At 42.0% G+C, this 23,495-nt stretch overlaps 1 protein-coding gene across 1 annotated transcript; it reads left to right on the top strand.

The window, feature by feature from the left end:
• Positions 1-668: 668 nt before the first annotated feature.
• On the top strand, positions 669-7,496 carry SRSF3 (serine and arginine rich splicing factor 3). The gene is made up of 6 exons (XM_017643529.3): positions 669-821; positions 2,501-2,708; positions 3,884-4,018; positions 6,169-6,207; positions 6,433-6,519; positions 6,697-7,496. Exons 2-6 carry the CDS (start codon positions 2,503-2,505, stop codon positions 6,722-6,724), a joined length of 495 nt encoding a protein of 164 aa, XP_017499018.1. The 5' UTR covers positions 669-821; positions 2,501-2,502; the 3' UTR covers positions 6,725-7,496.
• The last annotated feature ends 15,999 nt before the right edge of the window (positions 7,497-23,495 follow it).

Genomic DNA, 23,495 nt, shown 5'->3' with positions numbered 1-23,495 from the left:
TTTATTTTTATTAAGGTATTATTGACATACACTGTCATGAAGATTTCACATGAAAAAATGTGGTTACAACATTCATCCATATCATCGAGTCCCTGCCTATACCCCATTGCAGTCACTGTTCATCAGTGTAGTAAGATGTCAGTCACTATTTGCCTTCCATGTGCTACCCTGTCTTCCCCTGATCCCCCCTCTACACCATGTGCCAATCATACCCCTCAATCCCCTTCTCCCTCCCTCGCCCACGCCTCCCCTTTGGTTGCCGCTAGTTCCTTCTTGGAGTGTGAGTCGCTGTTTTGTTCCTTTGGTTTTGTGAAGCGTGTTTTTAAATGCAGTGATCTCAGTTCCAACCTAATAGCTCACAGGGATTAATGAGTTCACCCAATACCTGAATCTTTTTAGGAGCAGATGGCTATAGACGCAGTGTTTGGGAGTGATAGCTGTGGTGGTATTAAACCGCAATTTATCCGAAGATGAGAAAGAAGGAACTGAGGGTAATATGGAGTTCCGCAACGGAGGAACTGCACCCGAGGGAACTCAAGGCCTGAAGGAGGCAACGGCGCAGCAACGGACAAATCCACACAACGTAGCTCGCTGCGTTTGTAGCCGTCACGTCACAACCTTCTCCGCCTCTCATTGGGCGAGCCTGTTGAATCATGTGATCCAAGCATGGCATATAAATAAGGGCGAGGAGAAAGCCTTAGTCCGCCATTTCGTGGACGTCGGGTTCCGGGAATCTTCGGCGGGAGCCGGGCGGGAGGCAAGCGGACGACCTATCGAGGGTGTGTGGATTTGAGCCTCCGCATTTCTAACCCCAGATCTCGGTAAGAGCCCAGCGACTAACTGAGCGAAGTGGAAAATGGAACTTAACCAGTACCGAGGTGGGGCGAGGCCCAGTGGCGGCGCCAGATTGAGACAAAGAGCCGCCGCCGCCATTTTGTGACGTTCAGCATGGGGCGGTGGCGGTGGCCCTCGGCCCTTCAGAGGATATATCCCGGTCTTAGGGTGGAGGTGTTTGTAGCCCCTCACTGTGGGGATGAACTGGGAAGGGGTTACCCTAGAGTTTGGGCGAATGGGGAGCCGGTAGCCGAATGGTACACCCAGACCGCGGTCTTTGAATTTATGGCGCCTTTTTTTTTTTTGGCCCACGTTTTCTTAGGAAGCGTATCAGGGTTTTTTCTCAAGTTGCTAATCAAGACTGGATCTTTCGATTCGTATTAAGTGATTTGTATACTCACCTTTATTTTCATGTTATTTTAATTTTTATAAGTAAATTATGTTTTTTAACCGACCTTCGTTGGGCAGCGTTGTTCTTGTAGCTATTTCTCATTAATACGTAGGCCTGAAACTCATGGCAAAGTTTGTTAAAGCAATCACCAGTAGCTAGGTGTCCGAACTCTTGGGCACGGGGTGGGGACACGCAAATAGGATGTGTCTGGACTGATTTTATTGATTCGTAAGCCCAGAGTGAGAAGAACGAGGTGTTAGGAAAAAAGCCCTTCGGCCTTGTTATTGGTTAGGTTGTCCTTTAATGCATTTGAAACTGGCTTACAAGTTACCTGAGGTTAGCTTTTAGGTATTGAAGATTTTTCAAAGATAAGCCCCCAAAGTGAGTGAATTCTTGAAATAATTTTTCCCCTAAGTGAAATTAACAAAGGATATGTTTTTAAATTACAGGTTTATTGGTATCTAGTACATTAATAAGGTTGTGCAACCGTGACATCTATTTAGTTCCAAATTATGTTACCCACTAAGGAGACCTATATTCATTAAGCAGCCGCTTCCATTTCCAATCCTTGCCTTCCCCCGCACTACTTGGTAACCGATAATATGCTATCTTGGGATAGTTCATCATATTCGGTGGAATTGCATTGTGTGCACTTCTGTGTCTTAACAGCATGTTTTTGAGGTTCATCCACGTTTGTAGCCCTTAACTCCCGAGTAACATGCCGTTGTAGAGATTACTGCATTTTGCTTATCCGAGAGACATTTAGCCTTTTTTTGGCTGTTAAGAATAGAGTTAAAATTTGAAAAGCCTTAACATTTTTCGCTGCTTGAGGAATGTAGCTCGTTAAGTTTTGGCTTACGAGGCACATTATCGCTTTTCCACTGGTTTAACCTCTGCTGTATTGTTTTCCATTTTTGGTTTTTGGTTCTCCGGGACTTGTTTCTGAACAAGTTTTCCTTGTTTTCTAAGTGTTTTGAGATTAATTGAAATAATAAAGCCTTTAAGTCGGTGCCCAGACTCCAGGAAATGCTCCTCCGGTGTTTTTTCCTTCTCATTTTGCAAGAATGCCTTTTTTTTTCTTAATGAAGTTTGTACCTGGCTTCCCGACCTTTAGCAGTACTGATTAAGGAGAAATGGATGTTTCAAGGGTAGTACTTTGGTACTTTGACATGTTTGGTTTTTAGTATGTTCTGTCCTAAGGATCTGTTTTTCACAGCATAGATTTGGGAAAATGATTAATATTGGGGGTGTTTGGGTTTTTTTTTTCCATTACAGAAATGCATCGTGATTCCTGTCCATTGGACTGTAAGGTTTATGTAGGTAATCTTGGAAATAATGGTAACAAGACTGAATTGGAACGAGCCTTTGGCTATTACGGACCACTCCGAAGTGTGTGGGTTGCTAGAAACCCGCCCGGCTTTGCTTTTGTTGAATTTGAAGATCCGCGAGATGCAGCCGATGCTGTCCGAGAGCTAGATGGGAGGTAATTAATCAGATTTTTACTAAACGGTGAATAATGTTGCTTGTAATTTTTTATATTTAAAGTTTCTAGGATAAGTGGATTTTAGATGGTTTCTTGGCCCTCTGAAATTGATATTACTGGATAGTTACATAGACCTTTTTTTAATTGTAAAGAAAAGGTTAAAAAAGAAAAAACAGTTTGACTCAGTTTTTTCCATGAAGAAAATGAAGTTTAATGGTCAGTTCTTGGTGGGTGGATAGCTGCAACTAAAATGTGGTTGAAACAATTGAGTCTAAATTCCCCCACAAAGCGTCAGCTGTGGTGCTGCCTGTGAATTGTTTCTAAAACAATTGTGGAATCAAATAACTCAGAATTGTTGTACCTGGATGATGATTACATGGGGGCTTATCATACCATTATCTTTTAAAGGTGCTTCAAAACTGTGGATAGTATAGGTCTTGCTCTTTGGCTGATGATAACACCTGAGTCTTACATACAGTTATCTAGTGTTTTCCACCCCGGCGATTGGAAACCTTTGGCTTTCATGAAATCAAGGGAAACCCCTTGAGATCCAAGAATTAGAGTCTTGAGGGTTGGTTGTAAAGCTGTATAAAAGCTCATTTGTCTAAGCAGATTTACAGAAAATTTTCCAGAGCCCCACTTCCCCACCTACTGACCAAATATGGTGGCTCAACTAAACTTAATGGTTGTAGACTAGTGAGAGGTGGGGATAACTCTCAGCTCTATTCTCAGATGCAGTTTCTTAAGTCAAGTGTCCTGTGACGATTTGAGGGGGAGAAAGAAGGTGATGTAAAATGGCCAAAGTGCTCTGTCTTGTAGTAGGCTGTCAGGAAGGGAGACCAGCAAATACAGGGTAGGATCAGTAAACAAGTGGCTCGTGCCTCAGGAAGAAATCTTTTTAGAACAGGATGTACAGATACATACAGTTCTTTGAAGATGAATTCAGGGGTTTTCATGCTTAAATTGCAACTGTTAACAAATTAACATTGAACCCATGATCATACTGACCAACAAAGCAATGGGATGGAAGGAAGTTGGTTTCCTTAGGAAAAATAAGGGAACTCTAGGTTATGGATTCTGTGACATTCAGATGTGTTATTTGCAAAGAAGCAAATTAGTACACATCTCTTAGAAAATCGGTTTGGCTGCTTTAAATTTGATTGTTCCACTCCTAGAACGCTGTGTGGCTGTCGGGTAAGAGTGGAACTGTCGAATGGTGAAAAAAGAAGTCGAAATCGTGGCCCACCTCCCTCTTGGGGTCGCCGACCTCGAGATGATTATCGGAGAAGGAGTCCTCCACCTCGCCGCAGGTACTTGAGAGAGAGCGTGCTTAGAGGTATTGGTGTAATGGAGTAGCTAATAGGAGCAGGTATTTCTCTTAAGTTTGTTGGTGGGTTTTAAACTGAAGAATCAGGTTTTTATCAACCTGCTGGGTGTAGTTTGGGGTATGTGAGTTGTGCTGAGTGTTGGCTTTTGTCTTTAGGTCACTTCATGTTGGTAGTCAGTAACTTCTATCTTGGATCTGTCTTCTAGTTCATCTTGTAGCTGCATCTTTCCAAGTCTTCCCTTATACTTCAATTTAGGCCTTTTTCCATTTCTTGACTCCCTAAGTACAAACATTACATTCAACTCTAGCTCTTCACGAAAATGTTTTCTACTATTAGCACGATTGTAATATTTATCAAGCAGGCAGCTATTTTAATGTTACAACAGTAAAGTAGAAATCATTCTGAAACTAACTTAAGTCACTGACCAATAAAGGGGGCTAAAAAAGTAATCCCAGTCATCTGTTCTTCAAACCCAAATAGGAAAGAAGTCAGTTTTTTTATAGTTGAAAATGGCATCATTCTTGGACCAGGCAGTACTGTCTGGATGCTAACTCCACGTCTCCTCAAACCTCCAAAATAGTTTCTATAGGACTGAATTTACCTCTTACAGGTGAGTGAAGTCCTAGGAGATAGGAGTTCAAAATCTTGCCCCTTTTGCTATTTTGAAAAACAAAACAACACACTGTTGCCCATCATAATAAAGAGTATTTGTTAGCTAAATAGATGGTTGTACTGATGGCTTGTTTTTCATTTTTTTTTTGTGCTTTTTGGTCCATCTATTAATAAAAATGAACCCCGTTACAGAGTCACCATCATGTCTCTTCTCACCACCCTCTGAGTCTGCATTAGCCAGTCAACTAGCCCTTTCAGCGTCATGTGACCAGCGCGCCCCATTCAGCTTGGCTGGTGTCGTTTCACATGACCCAGGCATGGCCAGTCGTCAGGTTGCACCGCCCTTTGGTTCCCGAGCATGCTGTTTTCTCTCAGCCTTCTCTCCAACCTTAACCAAATCGGCAGCAGCCACCTCGACCGCCCACACATTCCTGGCCAATCAGCTCAGCTGTTTATTTACCAAATGTCTTCACAACAACTACAGCAGCAGCCTTCGGCTAACAAAAAAGCAGGAAAAATCCACAACACCCCCTTCGCCAACCAACTAAATCCAACGCAACATCTGGCAAAACCTTTTCAGCAAATTCTTCCTGGCCGTCAGTCCGGCAGCCTCACCTCACCATTTCTAGCTTGTTGAAACCCAAAACTAGTAAGTTTTTCCTGCTTATACAGTTTACTGCTGGTTAAAATAAGGAGTAAGCGGCTTAAAGTAATTCTTTTTTCTGGATCAAAGGCTGGCTGTGCATAATTGAATGGTAACGTACATATATATTGCTTGAATAAAACTTTTAAGGGTGATAGGGAACTCATAATGTAACTAGACCTTCAAGTGGAACTTATTTGCATGTGTGAGATGCCAAACTAAAAATTTTAATGACTCTAACAGATTAAGCTTTCCTTTCTAGCAAAAAATTGGTTGAATCCTATCACCTTTAAATGGTTTTACTAACAGTTTTCAAATTTTTAAATTTTGGGGGTGAAGTGGGCCAAGCTAAGGTAATTTTGATAAGCCTAAACACACTCTTAAATGTGACGATCACAAATGCAGTTCTAATGTAGCACTTAATGGCATCAATTTACACCTAGCGCGTTTTCACAAAATTACACTATCCACCTGGTACCTAAGTCTTGTCATGGACTTAAAGGTTTGCATGGGTTCCAAATACTGGTTTATGGTACTGTTTTTGGAACTACTTGTGGGATTACATTTTGGTGTGGTGTTTGGGTAGTGAAGTTAGATTGACATGAAGTTTTGCATTGGACAGATCTGCTGTGAAGCATTCTTTGTTAAAGTGAATCCATGGTTGGAATACCTGCTTTTCACTTGAGCTTTTGGTTCCTTAATCCTTCTGTGCCTTTTTTTTCTTTTCTTTTTATTTTGTTTTTATTTTTTTGGACGATGGGTGCCTTTTCTTCGGCACATTCACTGGGCCCAACAGTGAGATTCAAAAGTTGGGAAATGCCTCACGCCATAAATACTAATTGACAGTTAGCCTGATTTTCCTGTTTCTGCTTTTTAGATCTCCAAGACGGAGAAGCTTCTCCCGCAGCCGGAGCAGGTAAATAATTACCTTTTTGGGCCACATTCTCAGAAATGCCCGTTTGTGCTTTTCCTAAGCTGTTTTCTAAATGACTTGGTTAATGGTAATAAACCAAGTGGTTTATAGAGCAAGAGCTAAAGTTTGTAAGAATCAACTAGCTTTTAGTTTCTAGAGACTTCTTAGAAATGTGTTCTTGTATATAGTACTGACTGGCCCTGTTTTTTATTTTTCCTCTGGCTTTAGGTCCCTTTCTAGAGATAGGAGAAGAGAGAGATCACTGTCTCGGGAGAGAAATCACAAGCCATCCCGATCCTTTTCTAGGTCTCGTAGGTAAGATTGCTAATGACTGGAGACATTCAGGACCTTTGTGTAGATGGAAGTACTAGAAATAGAAATGGGTCTTTCTTCTTAAACCATTTTGATAAAATTGTTACAACTTTGACCATGAAGTCAAAGCATTACCACATTATGGATGTAACTTGTTCTTGTTTTGTTTTGTTTTTTAAGCCGATCTAGGTCAAATGAAAGGAAATAGAAGACCAGTTTGCAGAGGAGTGGTGTACAGGAAATAACTTCATTTGACAGGAGTATGTACAGAAAATTCAAGTTTTGTTTGAGACTTCATAAGCTTGGTGCATTTTTAAGATGTTTTAGCTGTTCACATTTGTCTCTCGGAACAGTGACCCGTAAAGATGTAATTCTCTATGGTTTGAAATGAATCATATGAGGCATGTGACATCAAGAATTGTTACTCTACAATGTTCCCGTAAACAATTGAATTTTCTTTGAATCTTTAGTCTCACATAGACTGATAATAGACCTCTAACTCCTGCCCAGCTAAAGTGTGATGTTTAATATTGGAAACAAAATTGGCAAAAAAAGACTATTTTTTTTTCCATGGGTAGGATATGGTATGCAGCTATAGGTGAAACAAGCAGTCTTTAAAAGCTGCTATGAACACAAGCCAGCAGGTAAAATTTAAAGCTGTACCATCAATTATGATTAGAGGTTTTTTTTAAATAAAAAAAAAAGAGCCCAACTAGTCTTCACACAGAGCAGAGGTGGTCTACTCAATATTGAATCCAAGAAGTTTTCAAGAATTCACCTTCGTTTTAGGTCATTAATTCCTTATGTGATTGCTGTATATTGGAAATTGGAGACTATTCAAGATACCAATGTCCTGCCAGTTTAAGGGTACATTGTAGAGCCCAAACTTTTGAGTTAACTGTGCAAGAATTTCTTTCATGCTCTCATTTGTAATATGTTCTGTGAGAATCCTTGGGATTAAAGTTTTGGTTACAAATTGCTGTTTAACCTGAAAGCCTGTTTTTCCTTGCAAAACTGAAATATGTGAGCTTGGTACCAAGTCCAGGTATAACATTCCTATTGGAAAGCCATACTTATATTTTCTTGTAAACTGCTTTTGAATTAATAAAATATCCACATAATTGTGTGATAGTTGAGCCCACTATTAGCATAGTTCTTGTCCTGTGGAAAGCAGTTGGTTACACAAATCTTACTTTATAAAACACAGTTGAGGCTTTTGAAAAAAGGGAGTTATTTGGTTGTCATCTGATCTTAGTACTTAACATTTTTTAGAAGCCAGTTCTGAGTCCCGTAATACTCTGTGACCAAGTATAACAAGCAACCTGATACATGATAGCCCAAAGTTGCCCATTAAAAAGTGGCTTTTATCATTAGCATGAGAACTTTCTACAAAGCTTTAAAAATTGCTTCCATTTTAGACATTTTGAGGTGTTGCATGGGGCTTCTAAATTGATCCATCATGATGTAAAATTCACTATATGGTTCAAATGTAACAGTGCAGAATACAGAGGCATGCATAACCTTCCTCTTAGAAATCCAGAGGAGTTTGTAATTTCAAATTTTTGTGCATTTAGATTAAATCATAATTCAACAGTCTTGTGGCTTAGTTTCCTTAAGTGTGCTATTTAAAGATAGTTTTGGATTGTTCTGTGCTGACTTGAATATGAAAAGTCTCATTGCATTAGAAGTTCTGTAAGGATATTTTTTAAGAAACAGATTCTGAACAGGCTATTTCCAGTGCTCCTTAACCTTTCATGCAAATACCAGTAAGGGAGAAGAGTCATTGGTGTCCGTCAGGTTCAGTTATGGGCCCTGATACAGAAGAAACTCTATAGACTACCCTGCTTATGTACTGGGAACTCTGGCTCTGGGCCTTTGGTTTTATGGGATTTCCTTATAGCCTAAAAACTGTTCATTAAAATCAAGACAAAATAGCTGAGGTCATGAAAGTAATACAGTGTATCAGTAATTACACTGCACTTGTAAAGAGACATTGATGCCAGCATTTTGGGCAGTAATGCAAAATGCTCAGTCTTAAATGAAAGGATTTCTGTTGGGCAATAGGTTGTGTGTGTAATGTGGCTAATACAGAGCCTAAGGCAACCTTGGCTTCAGGGAGTTAATCCTCACTTAGTGTCCAAATTTGGTTTGGACTTAAGGTTCAAACCAAAAAGCCCCCTAGTTCATTAAAAAAAAGTAGAAACTGTTAAAACCCTACATTGCACAGTTATATAGTAACTATTAAAAGTTTGAAGTCACTATAATTTCTAAAACATCCTGTTAGTTTTGTTGTCAGGCATCCTCAGTTAAACATGATACTGATAACAGTCAAAACAGACTTGATACAATGACTATAGGTGTTGAAGTCACTGTTAATTTTTGGTGATAATTTAAGGAAATATCAGGACTTGCTGACAATGCTTTCAAGAATAACGGTTTGGTTAACTTATTTCTGACCTCATGTCTTAAGTAGGTGAAGATGAGAAATTTTGGTTTATGAGATGTAGTTACCGTTTATATACTTTCACAGTTTCTTAAAAAGTCATGTTGAGTAGATAGCATCTCCATTAAGTTAGACTGACCCATACGTACCTGGATGGAGAGTCCTGGTTGCTTTTTATTGTATAGTCATGGTTCATAAGTACAGTGCATCTTTATCAGGGATGGTGTTGGTCATAGAAATTACTCAAGATACAGCCTGATTTCAGGCCTATCAACTCAGTTTTCCAGGGTGGTCTAGTTTGGTGTTACTTGGAATTCTAGGTGATTATAAACATTCCGGGTTATATAAGAACCACTGGTTTAGTACTTTTTCCTAATTTGCTTCTATTTTCAGAATCCTGAACGTGATTTAGATGTCAAGATCTAGATGATGTCTTCCAGTTGTATATTTTTGTATTAGACTGTTGCCTTCTGGTTTTCCATTTTTTTGAGAACATAAAAGATTTTTATAATTAAAGTAGCTGGAGAAAAACTGGGTTGGAGTATATTTTTATCAAAAAATCTTAGTGTAGAATTCAGTATATGTCCATACATATTTTCCATCCTATTAAAAGATTCATTGGCTACTTAAAAAGAACTCAGCTTGTAGCACATGAATTGAAAATTTGTCTTTGGATAAATCTATTTTGTTCATGCCAACTTTTTCCTTACTGGGATGGCAGAAATTTGATTGGGTGTTAGACTCAGTACTCCACTTTCTCTTCAATCATCTGGAAAATGCTAACAGTCAAGCTGTTTACCAGATAAACTTGAAGTATAGGTGGAGGGCATTACTTTTCTCAAATTGTTTTTCCTTCATTTGTTCTGACAAAACCTTGTATGATTATTTACTAGTCTTAACCTGGAGTGCCTGTGTTGTAAGTCAGTACATGTATATGCTTAGTCTTGAAGTGAAAGATTTGTGGAAATGGAACCGTTTGCTTCTTAATCTTACCTGGAGAAATTCTGAGATGGAGAATATTTCACTAGAGCAAGATGGAGCCTTCCAGCAAAGTAGACTATAGGTAATTTCCCCTTTTTTAAAGTCCTAGTCACTTGTGAATGGGCACTTTTAGTATTTTAACCTCATTCAGATTTCTTTTGGGGAAAGTTAGCATCCTTTGAGTGCTTGATTTTTATTTGCTGCCAAGCTCCAAAACTTGAGTCTTTCAAGGAGGAAAGTTGCTTAATATTTCTATATTGCTGTCTCTTTGTATGTGGTGTATAGATCATTTGGGGGAAAAATGGAAATGGTCACTAATTTAAAGGGAGAAAAACCTCTCAGGAAACAATTTTCTAAACCCTTTTAAGTTGAGGCAACTAGTAGCCCATTCTAGCTGGCTCTGACACCAGAATTCTGTGTGAAGGAAATTTTTTGTTTATAAAAACTATCTATGTTCAGTTTCAACAAGAGTGCTTTACAAATAAATACAAATCAAACATTGATTTATCATTTAATTCTTGTGTCACCTTCCCCACATGGCAGAGCACAGGCGCTTTGGGGAATGGGGTATATAGTGGCGAGGCACAGCAACAGCCCAGAATGTAGAAAAAACATTTGATGTTAAATTGAAGTTCAAAATGTTGAGACCTAAGCCTTACTAAATTTGCTGTTCACCCATTTTAAATTAGAATAATTTGGAGTGTTGGTCTTAGGGCCTACGTGCCCTAAGATAAAGGCTTTTGGGCCTGGGGTGAGGTGGTGAATATAATTGAAGGCCCTTTGGAAAACAAGTGAATTGAATCAAATACCTGGGTGGTGGGGCAACTAAAGATAGCATCCTGGGTTAGGAAAGACTATGTAAAGAATAGGTGAATACATACCTTAACCATAAAGAAGAAATTTAGAGGGCAGGAGCAATTTGCAACTGCAGTAGGGTTTTGGAGGTAAGATTGAAGATGCTACAACTGAATTTGAAGTGGTTCAGTCTGATTTTTGACTTGTTTCAACCTTAGCCTTACTGCTAAATGGGTGTGGGATAACTTGTCCAGCTTTAGTACTGGCAGGGCCAAATTGGGAGTGTTAGGCTCACACATAAAATGACTGGTTTAGGTAGCACAGCTCTCTGGGCTTACTAGGGGCAAGAAATGGACTGAACTGTCAGTCCTGGTTGGACTTGGCAATCTAGTAGTGCATTTTATAAGTAGGAGTAGATGAATATTGCTTATTTGGAGAAGACTACACTAAACCTTTGACAGTATAGCTGTCTTTAGGATGCTGTTAAGTGTTAGGATAGTTGGAGTGGTCAGAAAAAGAAGTTTTACATAGGAACTTTGCCCCATTCCCACTCAAGCCAGTTACGGCCCTCAGGAGGGAAGATTTTGTGTTTATAGGTTGTCAGACTGTACAGGGACTCCATACATGATTTTACCACTTGAGAGGTATCACTGGTAAGGTAGAAAAGTTAAATCATTCTACTTAAACAAGTAGTGTATTCAGAACCCAAGCCAGTTTTGATTCAAAAGCTGTGTTTTATTCATTTTTCTTCAACCTAATGAGATGCCATTTGTGATTCTGTGGTTGTCAGGAGTAGGGCCTGTCTGTAAAACCATGGTCATGGTAAAAAATTGTACATAAATTGGAAAATCCCTCCAGTCTCTTCCTAGAGGTAATTCATTAACATTTTCTCTAGAAAGTTAGGCAATGTGATGAGCAAATATTTATAAAGCTAGAAAATGCTGAACATGTTTCCAGCTTCTCACACATCTGAAGTGTAGATAAATCTACCATACATTCCATCATCTGAGCAGGTACCACAATTATTAGCAGACAGTTAAGGCATTTATTGGCAAAAGGCCCACCCTGTCTAGGGCTCATGCCCATTTGTCAAGGACAAAGCTGTGCTAATGTGGGTGGGTTGACATTGATTCTGTCCCTGTTTATTAATAGGCTTTGTCATGGGCATGCTTCTAAGCTATGACTAGTTGAAACGGTTATGTAAGTCCTAGTCTTGACCCCTTCACAGTTTGAACCCTTTGAGGAAATGTGAGAGCAACACTGATAAGTATTGCATTTTCAACTGAGGACTGGTGAACATCAGAGTTTTTAAATCCAGCTTTTTAGAGAAGTGTGCAATTCGTTTTATAAATGGAATCTCCAGGGCTATGCCTCAGAAGAATTCTATGGCTAGACAAGGTTGTTGGAGATATGAGAGTGAGCACCTCTGGTTTCAAAACCAAGTGTTCCAAGTTAGGATTGATTCTATGGTGCAACATTTCTTAGTTGCTGGGGAAAAGTACTGATGTGGGTTAAGTGGGCCCATTTGAAGTGATCACTTAGATTTTGACAGGGGACTTGGTGATTAAAGCTGTCAAACTGTCCAGCAGCTGCAGTCTATTGACCTGGAAGAATGCTCCATTCCTTTCCTCAGGTGATTTTGATTAATTCCTAGAGGTGGATGGAAGGAAGGCGTTTTAAGTATTTACCATATGCATCATCCAAGACTGGTTCCTGAACTGGAGCGAACTTTCTGGACTTGGCAGTAGTTGACAAAAAAGAAAAGGATTCAAAAGGTATTAGTTGGATGTGATCATTTGATCATCCTGCTTTATTGAGGAAGGAATTAGAGTAAAGAGAAGGCTTAACATGTAGTTCAAAGTCAACACCCTAGCAGTGATTGAGCTGGAATGGTGTGACCTAGGTTGTAGGACCAGGTGTCGATGAGCAGGAAGGGGCCTTCCAGAGTCCCAGTGCTACATTGAGAGAGAAGAAGGTGAATTTGCTCAGAATCATGGAGATACCATGGCAGAGCCAGGACAAAAAACTGCCCCAATAGCTAACCCAGTGTTTTGGAGCCAGTATCATGTTAAGCTTTTAGGCTTCAAAGCTAGTAGCCAGGGTTTGAATCCTGGCCTTCTTGCTTATAGCTCAGTGACATTGGACCAGCTCTAATCTCTGGGGTTTCATTTTTCTCATCTGTATAATGTTAATAGGAAATCACTGCTACTAGTTAGTATCTTGAGAATGTAATGGTGTGATGCATTTATGTCACCTAACGGCATGGCATATGTTTCACTAAACAGCTGTTGTGTGGCAGGCTCACACTGGTATGCAGTAAGCACTCAAGAAATGGCTTTTAAGTTGGATTCACTCCTTTTGGTGCTGGGCAGGCAAGAGTATGGTCCAATGCATTCTTGCATTCCCTAGTACGTAGAGTGTGTTTCCACAGACTCTGGTCCTTAACCACTTATCTGTTGTCCAGTTGAAGGGGACATGTGTTTGAAGGGTCCACAATCAAGCAGGACATTTGTAGTTATGAGAGTCTGGGCAGATTTTAAGAAACAGGCTTCTGAAGGCATAGGGATATGCAGGTAGGAAAGATAACCTGAAGGATTAAAAATGTTAGATGGTTCCTCTTTAAAAATAGGTTTTCAGTTTAGGCCAGCCTTATTTAAATTTACATCTTTCTGCTGTGTGCCTGGGTCAAGTCACTTACCTGCCTTAACTTCTTGTAAAGTTGGGGATGAAAGCCTACCTTAGAAGGGTGTTGATGAATCCATGTGTCAATGTTTTATTTCTGCCTTTTGCTACGCATTGGAGTCACCAATTGGAGAACTTTTGAAAACTAATACCTGGGCCCCATCCCCAGAGGTTCTGATTAAGTTTATTTGAGGTGGAACTTGGCATCCGTAATTGAAAGTCACCCAGGTAAGTGTAAAGAGTGGTCGGAATTAAGATCTGTTAGCTGATCCGCATGGTCCTGTTGGTTCTGTCTTCTTCCTACTCCAGTTCCTGCAGGTGTCCTGTTCGTCCTTAGTCTGGGACCTCTGCCCATCCCTGTTATTGCCTCTTAACCTGGCTAGGGGAGGTGGCCAGGTTCTACTTATAGAGGCTATGGAACCGGACTGAAAATTCCCAGCATTCTTTGAATGCCCACCTTGATGTCACCTAGAGCCGGATGAGATCCTTGTCACCAGAAGGTGCTGCTTCCCTTTGCTCCTTCATTCAGTACACTCAGCACTGGTGTGGGTGATAGCCCTTGAGCAGTGTGGGAGGGAAAAGGTAGACAACCAGCTAGGAAAGGAACTAAAATTCAGTTACTTTATGCTGAGCACATGTATGGTGCTTTTATTAACTCTGTGATGATGGGGTTATTTCCCATTTATTTAAGAAGCTGAGAGGGACAGTAGTCTCCAGCCTATCAGACTTGTGCCCCCTTTCTGTAAAAACAGTATATTGTAGTGATCCTTGGCTATTCTGAAATGAAATCCATTTTCGGTGTTACTAAAAAAAACGACGAAGACTATAAAGAAATAAAAGAAAAGCAGTTTATAAAATGGCTCTGTAGGTATTAGGTATGACTGCTAAAGACATAAGAAATGAGATGTTTGAAGCTATTGCGTACTTGTCCTACAGGAAAATAAAGAGTGAAGGCCCATGTAGACACCAGATTAAAAACTAGAGCCAATAGTTCAACCACTGTGGGAAGTAGTATGGAGGTTCCTCAAAAAACTCAAAATAGAAATACCATTTGACCCAGGAATTCCACTCCTAGGAATTTACCCTAAGAATTCAGCAGCCCAGTTTAAAAAAGACATGCACCCCTGTTGATTGCAGCACTGTTTACAATAACCAAGAAGTGGAAGCAACCTAAGTGCCAATCTGTAGCTGAATGGATAAAGAAGATGTACATATACACAATGGAATATTATTCAGCCATAAGAAGAAAACATCCTACCATTTGCAACAATGGATGGAGCTGGAGGGTATTATGCTCAGTGAAATAAGCCAGGTGGGGAAAGACAAGTGCCAAATAATTTCACTCATGTGGAGTATATGAACAAAGAGAAAACAGCAGCAGACTCACAGAACCCAAGAATGGACTAACAGTTACCAAAGAGAAAGGGACTGGGGAGGATGAGTGGGAAGGGAGGGATAAGGGGGGGAAAGAGGCATTACGATTAGCAGACATAATGGGGTGGGGGGTGGGCACCGGGAGGGTTGTACAACACAGAAGACAAGTAGTGACTATAGCATCTTACTACCCTGATGGACAGTGATGGGGTGTGTGGTGGGGACTTCATGATGGGGGGAGTCTAGTAACTATAATGTTGCTCATGTAACTAGATTAATGATATCAAAAAAAAATAGAGCTAGAAAGTGGTGGTAGACCAGACTTGCCTGATGAGAGAAGGGGACATATGCTTTATTGGAGTAAAGAGAACATGCCAGACAAAAGAAGCTGAGCTGGAGAAATGAAGTACAATATTCTCACACAAGAGTTGAACCTTAAAACTAATGTCAAAAAGAACTCCCCTATTTAACGTGGGGCATGGGGAGGGTAGTAAATGAAGTGCTTGTCCATTGCAGTTAAGGAGGCTTATGTGAATCAATACATGAAATGTGCTTAAAACAGTCGCTGGCACAAATACTGTTTAAGTATTAAGTTTTATAGATAGCCTTTGATAGAAGGGGAGTAACTGGATTGGGGAAAATTTAGTCCAAATGCAGAGGGTAATTATCCAATTTTTTTCTAGACAGTGTCTATTCCATTTAATAATTCTATAATGCAAGCACTTAATATTTTATACCTATAGTTGGTTCAGCCCTGTGGACATGGACAGTTGTGTGCCAGACATTTAGTATCTCTGTCCCCTTCCCCTAAAGCTAATGATGCTGTCTGGCCAGTGACCACCATTAAAAAAGGAAAATTCCCAGCCACCCTCTAGGAGGCAGTACAGCCCCACTGAGAATACTGGGCTGAATTCTTTGCCTGCTGTTACACATTTACCCATTCAGTATAATTGAGTCTCCACTGACTCCAAAATATTTTCCTCTGACAGCAACAGTAAGGACAGTACAAAAAAACAACGGTGAAAATAATTTGCATCCCATGGACTCATGTGCCAGTGCTTGTTTCAGTTTTTACATGTACGTACCACCAGCTCACTTACACTTTAACACTGAGGGAGGTTCTGTTACCTCATTTTGCACATTAGGAAACCAAGTCTTAGGTCCAAGGCCATGTTAAGGGTTTTGTGCAGAAGAGGTTATACTTGAGCTAAGCGTTGAAGATTGGGATTTGGATACGAAGCTGGTTATATAAAGAAAAAAGCCATGTGCATAAAGGAAAGGCAGAAAATGTAAAGGCTTCATGTGCACTGGTAAGTTTAAGACCCTATGAATTTGCTCAGGGTTTAGAATTGGAGATTAGTAGGAAAGGGCCACAGGAGAACTTAGAGGTTATGGAGGATGGTAATTTTCAAACTTGAAAACTAGCCAAACCTTTTTTGGAGTGAAGTGTTACATAGTAAATGTGAAATACATAACAATTTAAAAATATATGTCATAGGTATTTATAAAAATTTAAATGATACTGCTATAAGAAGTCAAGTTTTAGTGACTAATTCTTAATTGTAAAGATAGGAAAAATACTGTTGTTTTGATGCATGAGGTCTTGGATTGACCTCAGGACACAATTTTTCCTGTCTTTTGCTTGTATAGAGAAGTAAATGCAAATAGTACCATTTTTAACGACCCAATTTGCAGTCCCATTAAGGGACAGAATAGGAAGATATACCCCGAATCAACCTACAAGAACAGGTTCACTTCAGCATGTTAATATACATATGGTATCCGGATAGAATTTATGATTAAAACAGTTTTTAAAAATCCTTAGACAATACACACATATATTCTAAACACCATCAAATGTTTGTGGGACTCCTGCAGCGCGGTGTAAGAATTCCTTATGCACGCCCAACTTTAATCTGCAGATGAAGAGCCTGAGGTGAAGGGATAGAGTGTCAGTCGCTCAGACTCATGGAGCCCAAGCAGGGGCCAACGCCAAGTGCTCCTGACTCCCAGCCAAGCGCTCCTTCTGAATGACCAGTCAGGACATCTGTGCCGCAGCCTGGCTGGCTGTTCAACCCTTCACCGGAGAGGGTCCTGGTCGCATGCCACCTCCCTGGCAGATAAAGCCTCAGACAGAGCAAATAGTATGCGGCTCCAGGAGTCCGTGACTCACCCAGTGGTTTGTTCCCGTGCCAACTCCAAAGGCTCCCTGACCCTCTGCTCTTTTTTTAATCACTTCCCTCTCGGTGGCCAGATTGGGATTCTTGAACAAGCAGATACCTGGAACTCTGAGAATGGTGCCGGCTCTTTCAAGGAGGGTTATCCAGGCCTCAGAGGGACTTGTCTGCCCATTCCTCTGCGTGGCTCAGAGCATTGCACCTCAAGCCTAGGTTTCAGTATCAGGGTGGGGCAGCATCAAGGTGTGGGGTGCTCTGTTACCAGGGCGCAGACACATCCATGACAGGTGATGGCTCTGGAGCCTAGAACAGGTGGGCTACCAATCCCCAGGAGTTCAAAAATACCATTTATCAACATTTGCCTTTTAAAAGCAGCAGTCTGCTTACAAATGGCAGGACATTTGTTTGTTTGTTTGTTTGTTTTTATTAAGGTATGATTGATAAATACTCTTATGAAGGTTTCACATGAAAAAACAATGTGGTTACTACATTTACCCATATTATCAAGTCCCCACCCATACCACAATGGAGTCACAGTCCATCAGTGCAGCAAGTAAATGGCAGGACATTTAAAAGTGTGACTTGCTCTTTTTTTCCTTTTTCAGAAAAGCATTGATACTAAATCATTATTAGGAGATGTTTCTTATCACAGCATAATTAGCGTTTTTGTTTAGAGAAAGCGTGTTGCTGCAGAAGAGAAGAATACCATGTGCAAACAATGTTCGTATACAGAAAAATATTTTTTTTTGAGAGGGCATCTCTCATATTTATTGATCAAATGGTTGTTAACAACAATAAAATTCAGTATAGGGGGGTCAGTGCTCAATGTACGATCATTAATCCATCTCAAGCCTAATTCTCGTCAGTCTCCAATCTTCTGAAGCATAACGAACAAGTTCTTACATGGTGAACGAGTTCTTACATAGTGAATAAATTCTACAGAAAGAAATATTTTAAAAGTAAGTTCCTGGAAACCTTTGGCTGGACATGGGCTGTTATTTAATAATAAATTAACCTGACCTTAACCCAGAGCAGGGCCCCCAGAGGCAGGTTCCTGGAATTTCACTCTGATGAGGAAGCCTGTTCTCAGAGGCTCTGTGGCCATGCTGCAGGAGAGGGAGAAGGTTCTGCTTTCTCCAGAGTTGGAAGCTGACCTTGATAATACTGCCACGCATTTGCATACCCTCTCCTGGCATGTCACCTTGGCCTCTCCTAATAGCAAAGGCTTTGATTTCTCTGGGATCTCAGTCTCCGCAGCTGAGAAGTGGGAGCCACACCACCTCCCTTCCAGGCTTGTTGGGACAAAAACCTGAGGTACGCGTGTAAAGCATCAACAACTGTGCCTGGCACAGAGGAGGCCCCGAAAGTTGTCCAGCTCAGCATTTTCCTTCACATCAGCTCTACTCCATCCCCTTTAATTAGGCATTTTTAATTCAAAGATAATTGGTAGAAAAATTTAAGAGAACAAATAGAAACAAAGAAAAATGAGCCAATAGCTTCAGGTTTTTCATAAGTAGTTTTTTTGGGTTTTTTTCCTATCCTGTTTTCTTTATTCTGTGTGCTTGGAGTGGAAAGTTTCTTTATGTGTGTTTAGGGGGTGTTAGAGAGGTGATACCATGGTCCCACTTTGCAAATGAGGAAACCAAATTCCAGAAAGAGGAAGTACCTTCCCCAAGGTCACATAGATAGTAGGAGGTTAAGCTGTCTTTGAAACCCACAGCTTCTAAGTCCAAACCCAGTACTTGTGTCAGGACCCGGAAGGGCCTCAGAGGTGCCCTGCATTGAGCTGCCCACAGGTGGGTCTCAGACACCTGTCCTTGAACTCTCATATGTGCAGGGAGCCTGTGCCCATGGTACCATATTTCCTTTGTGACAACTAGAGGTACTTAACATTCACTACTGAAGACAAACTCCTATATTGTGGTCTGCCCAGTCCTAGACTCCCAAGAGTGGGCAAGTTTGACTACAGAACCCAATTAGGTGGTGTTTTTAGGCCCCTGGGATAGTGGTTTTGCACTGTCCATAGGCTGACCAGCACAAAAGTGCTGCCCTTCTGGGCTTTTCATTCACTTTAAAGGGTGCTTTCTTTAAAGGTCTGTTTTCTTCTGGCTGTTTCTGTTTCCTAGCTGACTTGGGGTTCCCAGCAAATATTTCCATTGTTTTCTAAAAGAAACAAACACGCACTTTTTAATGGCTAAATTCTACATTGCAGTGGCCAGGTCAAGTGGATTGTGAGCACACTGTTTCCTGAAATCTATTATTATAAAGAATGCCAAAAAGATGAAGACATCAGCCCATGACCCCTAATTGTGTGGTGATTGTAAATGTGTGATGTGGGCCTGCCCTGTGCCAGTCCAGGTGACACACAAACCTATCTCCTGTGCCACCACTGCAGTCAAACCTAAGGATCAAGGGAAGGAAAAGGTATCTTCACTCTTGATTTGCACATCTGGAGCCTGGACAGTTGGGCTAGAGGTGGCATGTACCTCACGTGGAGGTCTGCACCCTGGAGCGAATGGACCAGTGCCTTCCAGCTAAGCTCTGATTCAGCCTCACCCACTGCTTCAGGTAGAGGCAGCTCTTGACAGGAGACAAGTTTGCCACACTGCGACCAGACAACTTAGAAGGAAGCACTGACATTCGAGGATTTGCAACTCCAGAAAAAGAATAAGGTTGTTTCTTTGTAAGGATGACAGGTCCAGATGGTCATCTTCCTGGAAGGGAGACGAAAAATGTTAAATGCATACAGTGGGTGACAGTTCATTTAACGTGGCATCAGACTACATAACAGGCTTTTCTGCAGTGGTTAGGCAAGTGTCAGCATTTGATCAAGATTGGAATTATATCTTAAAACTTAATCCTTACACAGTTGAGAGTTACTACCCCCATTGTACAGATGTGGAAACTGAAGTTGAGAGAAGGAAAGTAACTTGCCCCAGACTGAGGAGATTCCACAGCCAGGAGTAGGACCCAAGGTCTTACCCCCAAGGCCACGTCCATCCAGCACACCATAGCTGTGCTATTAAAGGCCTGGTGTTGGGGTTTATGTTGGTTCAGAGGCTGCTTGGTGAACATGGACACTCATGGGACCCTGGGAAGGAGTAGGTTCTCAGAAAAGGCCAGTGAGTATAAAGGTCACAGTATGGAAGAAGGTTGCTGATTAGGACTGAAGGCCACCAGGGCCAGGTGCTGTTTCCACAATGGCTCTGGGTAACTTCTTGTCACTCAGATCAACATTAAGGTTTTGCACCACACCTCCAGGTGGCAGGTTAGGGACCGAGGTCCTGTGCTGTCTCTGACGGGAAGAGTACAACGTTCAGAGTGTGGAGGCCTGGATTTGGCCCCTGGCAGTACTGTTAGGCAAGCCTGGCAGGATACTTGGCTCCTTGAGCCTTGGTCTTGTCATTTGTAAAACAGAGCTAATTATACTACTTTGCAGGGCCATTATAAGGTGTAAGTGAAAAAACTAAACAAAGTATCAATAACCTTTACTGAATGCTTGGTAAGTGCCACTGTTCACCTGTATCAACCTATTTTCTCTTCACAGCGACCCTCAGAGAGTAGGTGCTATTACTTTGTGCATTTTAGGAAACAGAGACACAAAGGGTTAAGTGACTTGCCCAGTGTCACACAGCAGCAAGTGGGGAAGCTGGAATTGGAACCTAGACAGTCTGGCTTCACAGTATGTGTTCAGTAAGAATCCATTGTATGAAATAAATGAATTGTAGGGCTGGTGAATCTTAGACAACAACTTTCTGAGCGTCAAAGACTATTCAAGATAAATGGGACCTCAGAAGGGTCTACTGTTTAATGGGTGAGGGCTCCAGGTCAGAGGGTGAAAAACCTGCTGCTGGAGGTCTTGGTAAGTGTGCAGCAGAGCTAAGGAGAGGACGCAGGCCTCCAGCCACGCTCAGCCAGGGCACCCACGGCCCACACTCTGGAGGTTATGTTCTAGGGAACACAGCTCAGTGGAAAAGCAAAGTCCCTACTGGAATCATTAACACAGTCTCAACGTGTTGCATCCATTCATCCTGTCCCCAGACACATCAAATAACACTTTAAAAAATGGTAAAGAATAAGGCACAATACTGTGTGGCAATATAGGCATAGCTTGGAGACACTGAGAGTTCTATTCCAGACCACTGAAATAAAGCAAATACCCCAATAAAGCATGCCAAATGGACTTTTAGTTCCCCAATGCATCTACAAACATTATGTTTACACTGTACTGTGGTCTTTTAAGTGTGCAATACATTCTACCTAAAAAAATACAAATCTTAATTTGAAAATGCTTTATTGCTAAAAAATGCCAACCATCATTGTGCTTTTAGCAAGTCATAAGCACTAGTCACAGATGACCGTAACAAATATAAAAATGAAATGTTTGAAATACTGTGAGAATTACCAAAATGGGAGAGAGGCACACCAAGTGAGCCAATGCTGTTGGAAAAATGGCACCGATAGATGTCCTTGATGCAGGGTTGCCATAACCCTTCAATTTGTAAAAAACACAATAAAATGAAGTACAATTAAGTGAGGTATGCCCCTACATGCCTACAAAACCCTGCACTTTAGAACACATACAAATAAAAGGATATACTAGAATGGCTGCCTATGGGAGGGGCCTATGGCAAAGGGGAATGCATGAAACAAGAGGGCACTAGCCAGGGCCAGTGATGGCTACGAGCCATCATCTGGGGAGCAGGACTAACTCATCCCGCGGCACTGGAGGGCCCAAAATAGTAAAAATAAAGAGACTGGATGAAACTGCTCTTGCCTGAAACACACTGGCTCTAGGCTCAAGGGGAAAAGGTGGGGACACACCCTGGGCTGCCTCACCAAAGGCAGAGGCCTGGGAGAGTGTCCCTGCATGAGGCAAGTGAGGTCAGGGGCCGAGTCAGTCACATGGACCTCTGTGGGCTCAAGCTCCAGCCAGAGGCCACAGCAGACCCTCCAAGGCCCCAGGGAAGGAGTGAAGAGCAGCTCCTGGGTTAGTGTCAGAGGTCACACAGTCACCTGCTGTCACACCATCCTCACCAAGGTTTTTTCTAATCCACTGTTAGGATGATTCTAAGGCTGTCAAGGAGGCACAGATATAGGCCAATAATCCCATGACTGTATGATGATCGTAGACTAGGCCGCCCTACGAGTCCCGCCACATGCTGGCCCAAGTGGCACACCCCACTCATCTCCCATGCCAACCGAGTGTGCCTGTGAAGATCAGGGGAAGGAAGAGGGCATCTTCATTTATTCAGTTTGCTCATCTGTACAGGGCGACAGTTGAATGGAGACCTCTCCCAACAGCCCACCTGGCTCCTGGACCTGCCTGAGAAGTGGTTATCCCTAGGCACAGAGCCCACAGTTCCGGGCTCCGGTCACCAGGTGGCGGCACGGGAGAGGAGTCATGATGTCATAGAAAGTGAATCTCCACCCCTCAGGCCTTACCCATTAACCATCACAGAAGCAGGTGACTGTGTATGTGTGAATGCATGAGTGCTTATGTGCGTCTATATGTGAATGTGTGTTATTGTGTGTGTGACCAGCGTAATTGTGGGAGGGAGACTGGTGACTGTATAAAGGAGCGTGAGCGTGACTGAGTGTCGGGGACAAGAGAAAGGAGCAGCGGGCTCAGGTGCCAGAGAGGCTGGGATGAGACTATAAACCTGGGCGATGTCCTCTTTATAGCAAGCCTTTCTCTGGGGTCAAGAGGGCAGAGCTCAAAGTTCACACAGATAGCAGTGATGGGAGGCACGAGGAGGAGGTGAAGGTCTAATGGGAAAGGAAGGGCCCCCACTAAATTCTACTCTGTCCCGGATGTAGAAGGGACAGCCCAGCAGAACCAGGTTCCAGCCAGCCTGGCCGTTTTCAGTGTAGTGCAGGCAGGACAGGTAACCTCCCTGGGCTTCAGTTTCCCCACCTGTAAAATGGTGGAAATAACTCAGCCTGCCTTCCGGACGTGTATGAGGATTAAGAGAGCTATGTATGTAATGTACTTAGAAGGCCTAGTGCGTGATGAGTGTGCATCTGTGGTTGTGGAGAAAACATGCAATCACACAATTCAAGGAGGCCCATGTATAGCCTACGCCATACCTGCCACTTAGAAGGCCACTCTCCTGTCCTCTGCCTGCCACCAGCCTCCCAGAGAGGACCTTCCTATCAACAGACTGGGCCTTCTCAGGAAGCAACCAGTGCCCTGTCTCTGGAGAAGGGGGGTTTGTGGGGACAAGTGTGCCTGGAGGGGGCTGTTAGGCTGACACCTTCTAGATCCAAGTCCAGCTCTGATGCTGCACACACCCCCAGGCAGTGTACAGTACTGACTCATGCAGACTCCTGCTCAAGTTTTGCCCTTGTTTTTAATTTTCTTTTTATTAAGGACTGGGTGGAGAGCAGTTGGTGTCATCAGGGATTACTTCGAAACTACGGCCTCACGTCGGGAGCTGGCTTGAGTCAACTGGTCACCATGGAATTTCTTTTTTTAGTGTGTAAACAGCCAAGTTACAGGCAGCTGTTGCCCCATCCAGGGTGGA

Source organism: Manis javanica, chromosome 16 (assembly GCF_040802235.1).
Source record: "Manis javanica isolate MJ-LG chromosome 16, MJ_LKY, whole genome shotgun sequence".
In the NCBI taxonomy this organism is placed as follows: Eukaryota; Metazoa; Chordata; class Mammalia; order Pholidota; family Manidae; genus Manis; species Manis javanica.
This window is presented reverse-complemented; position numbering and strand designations above follow the sequence as displayed.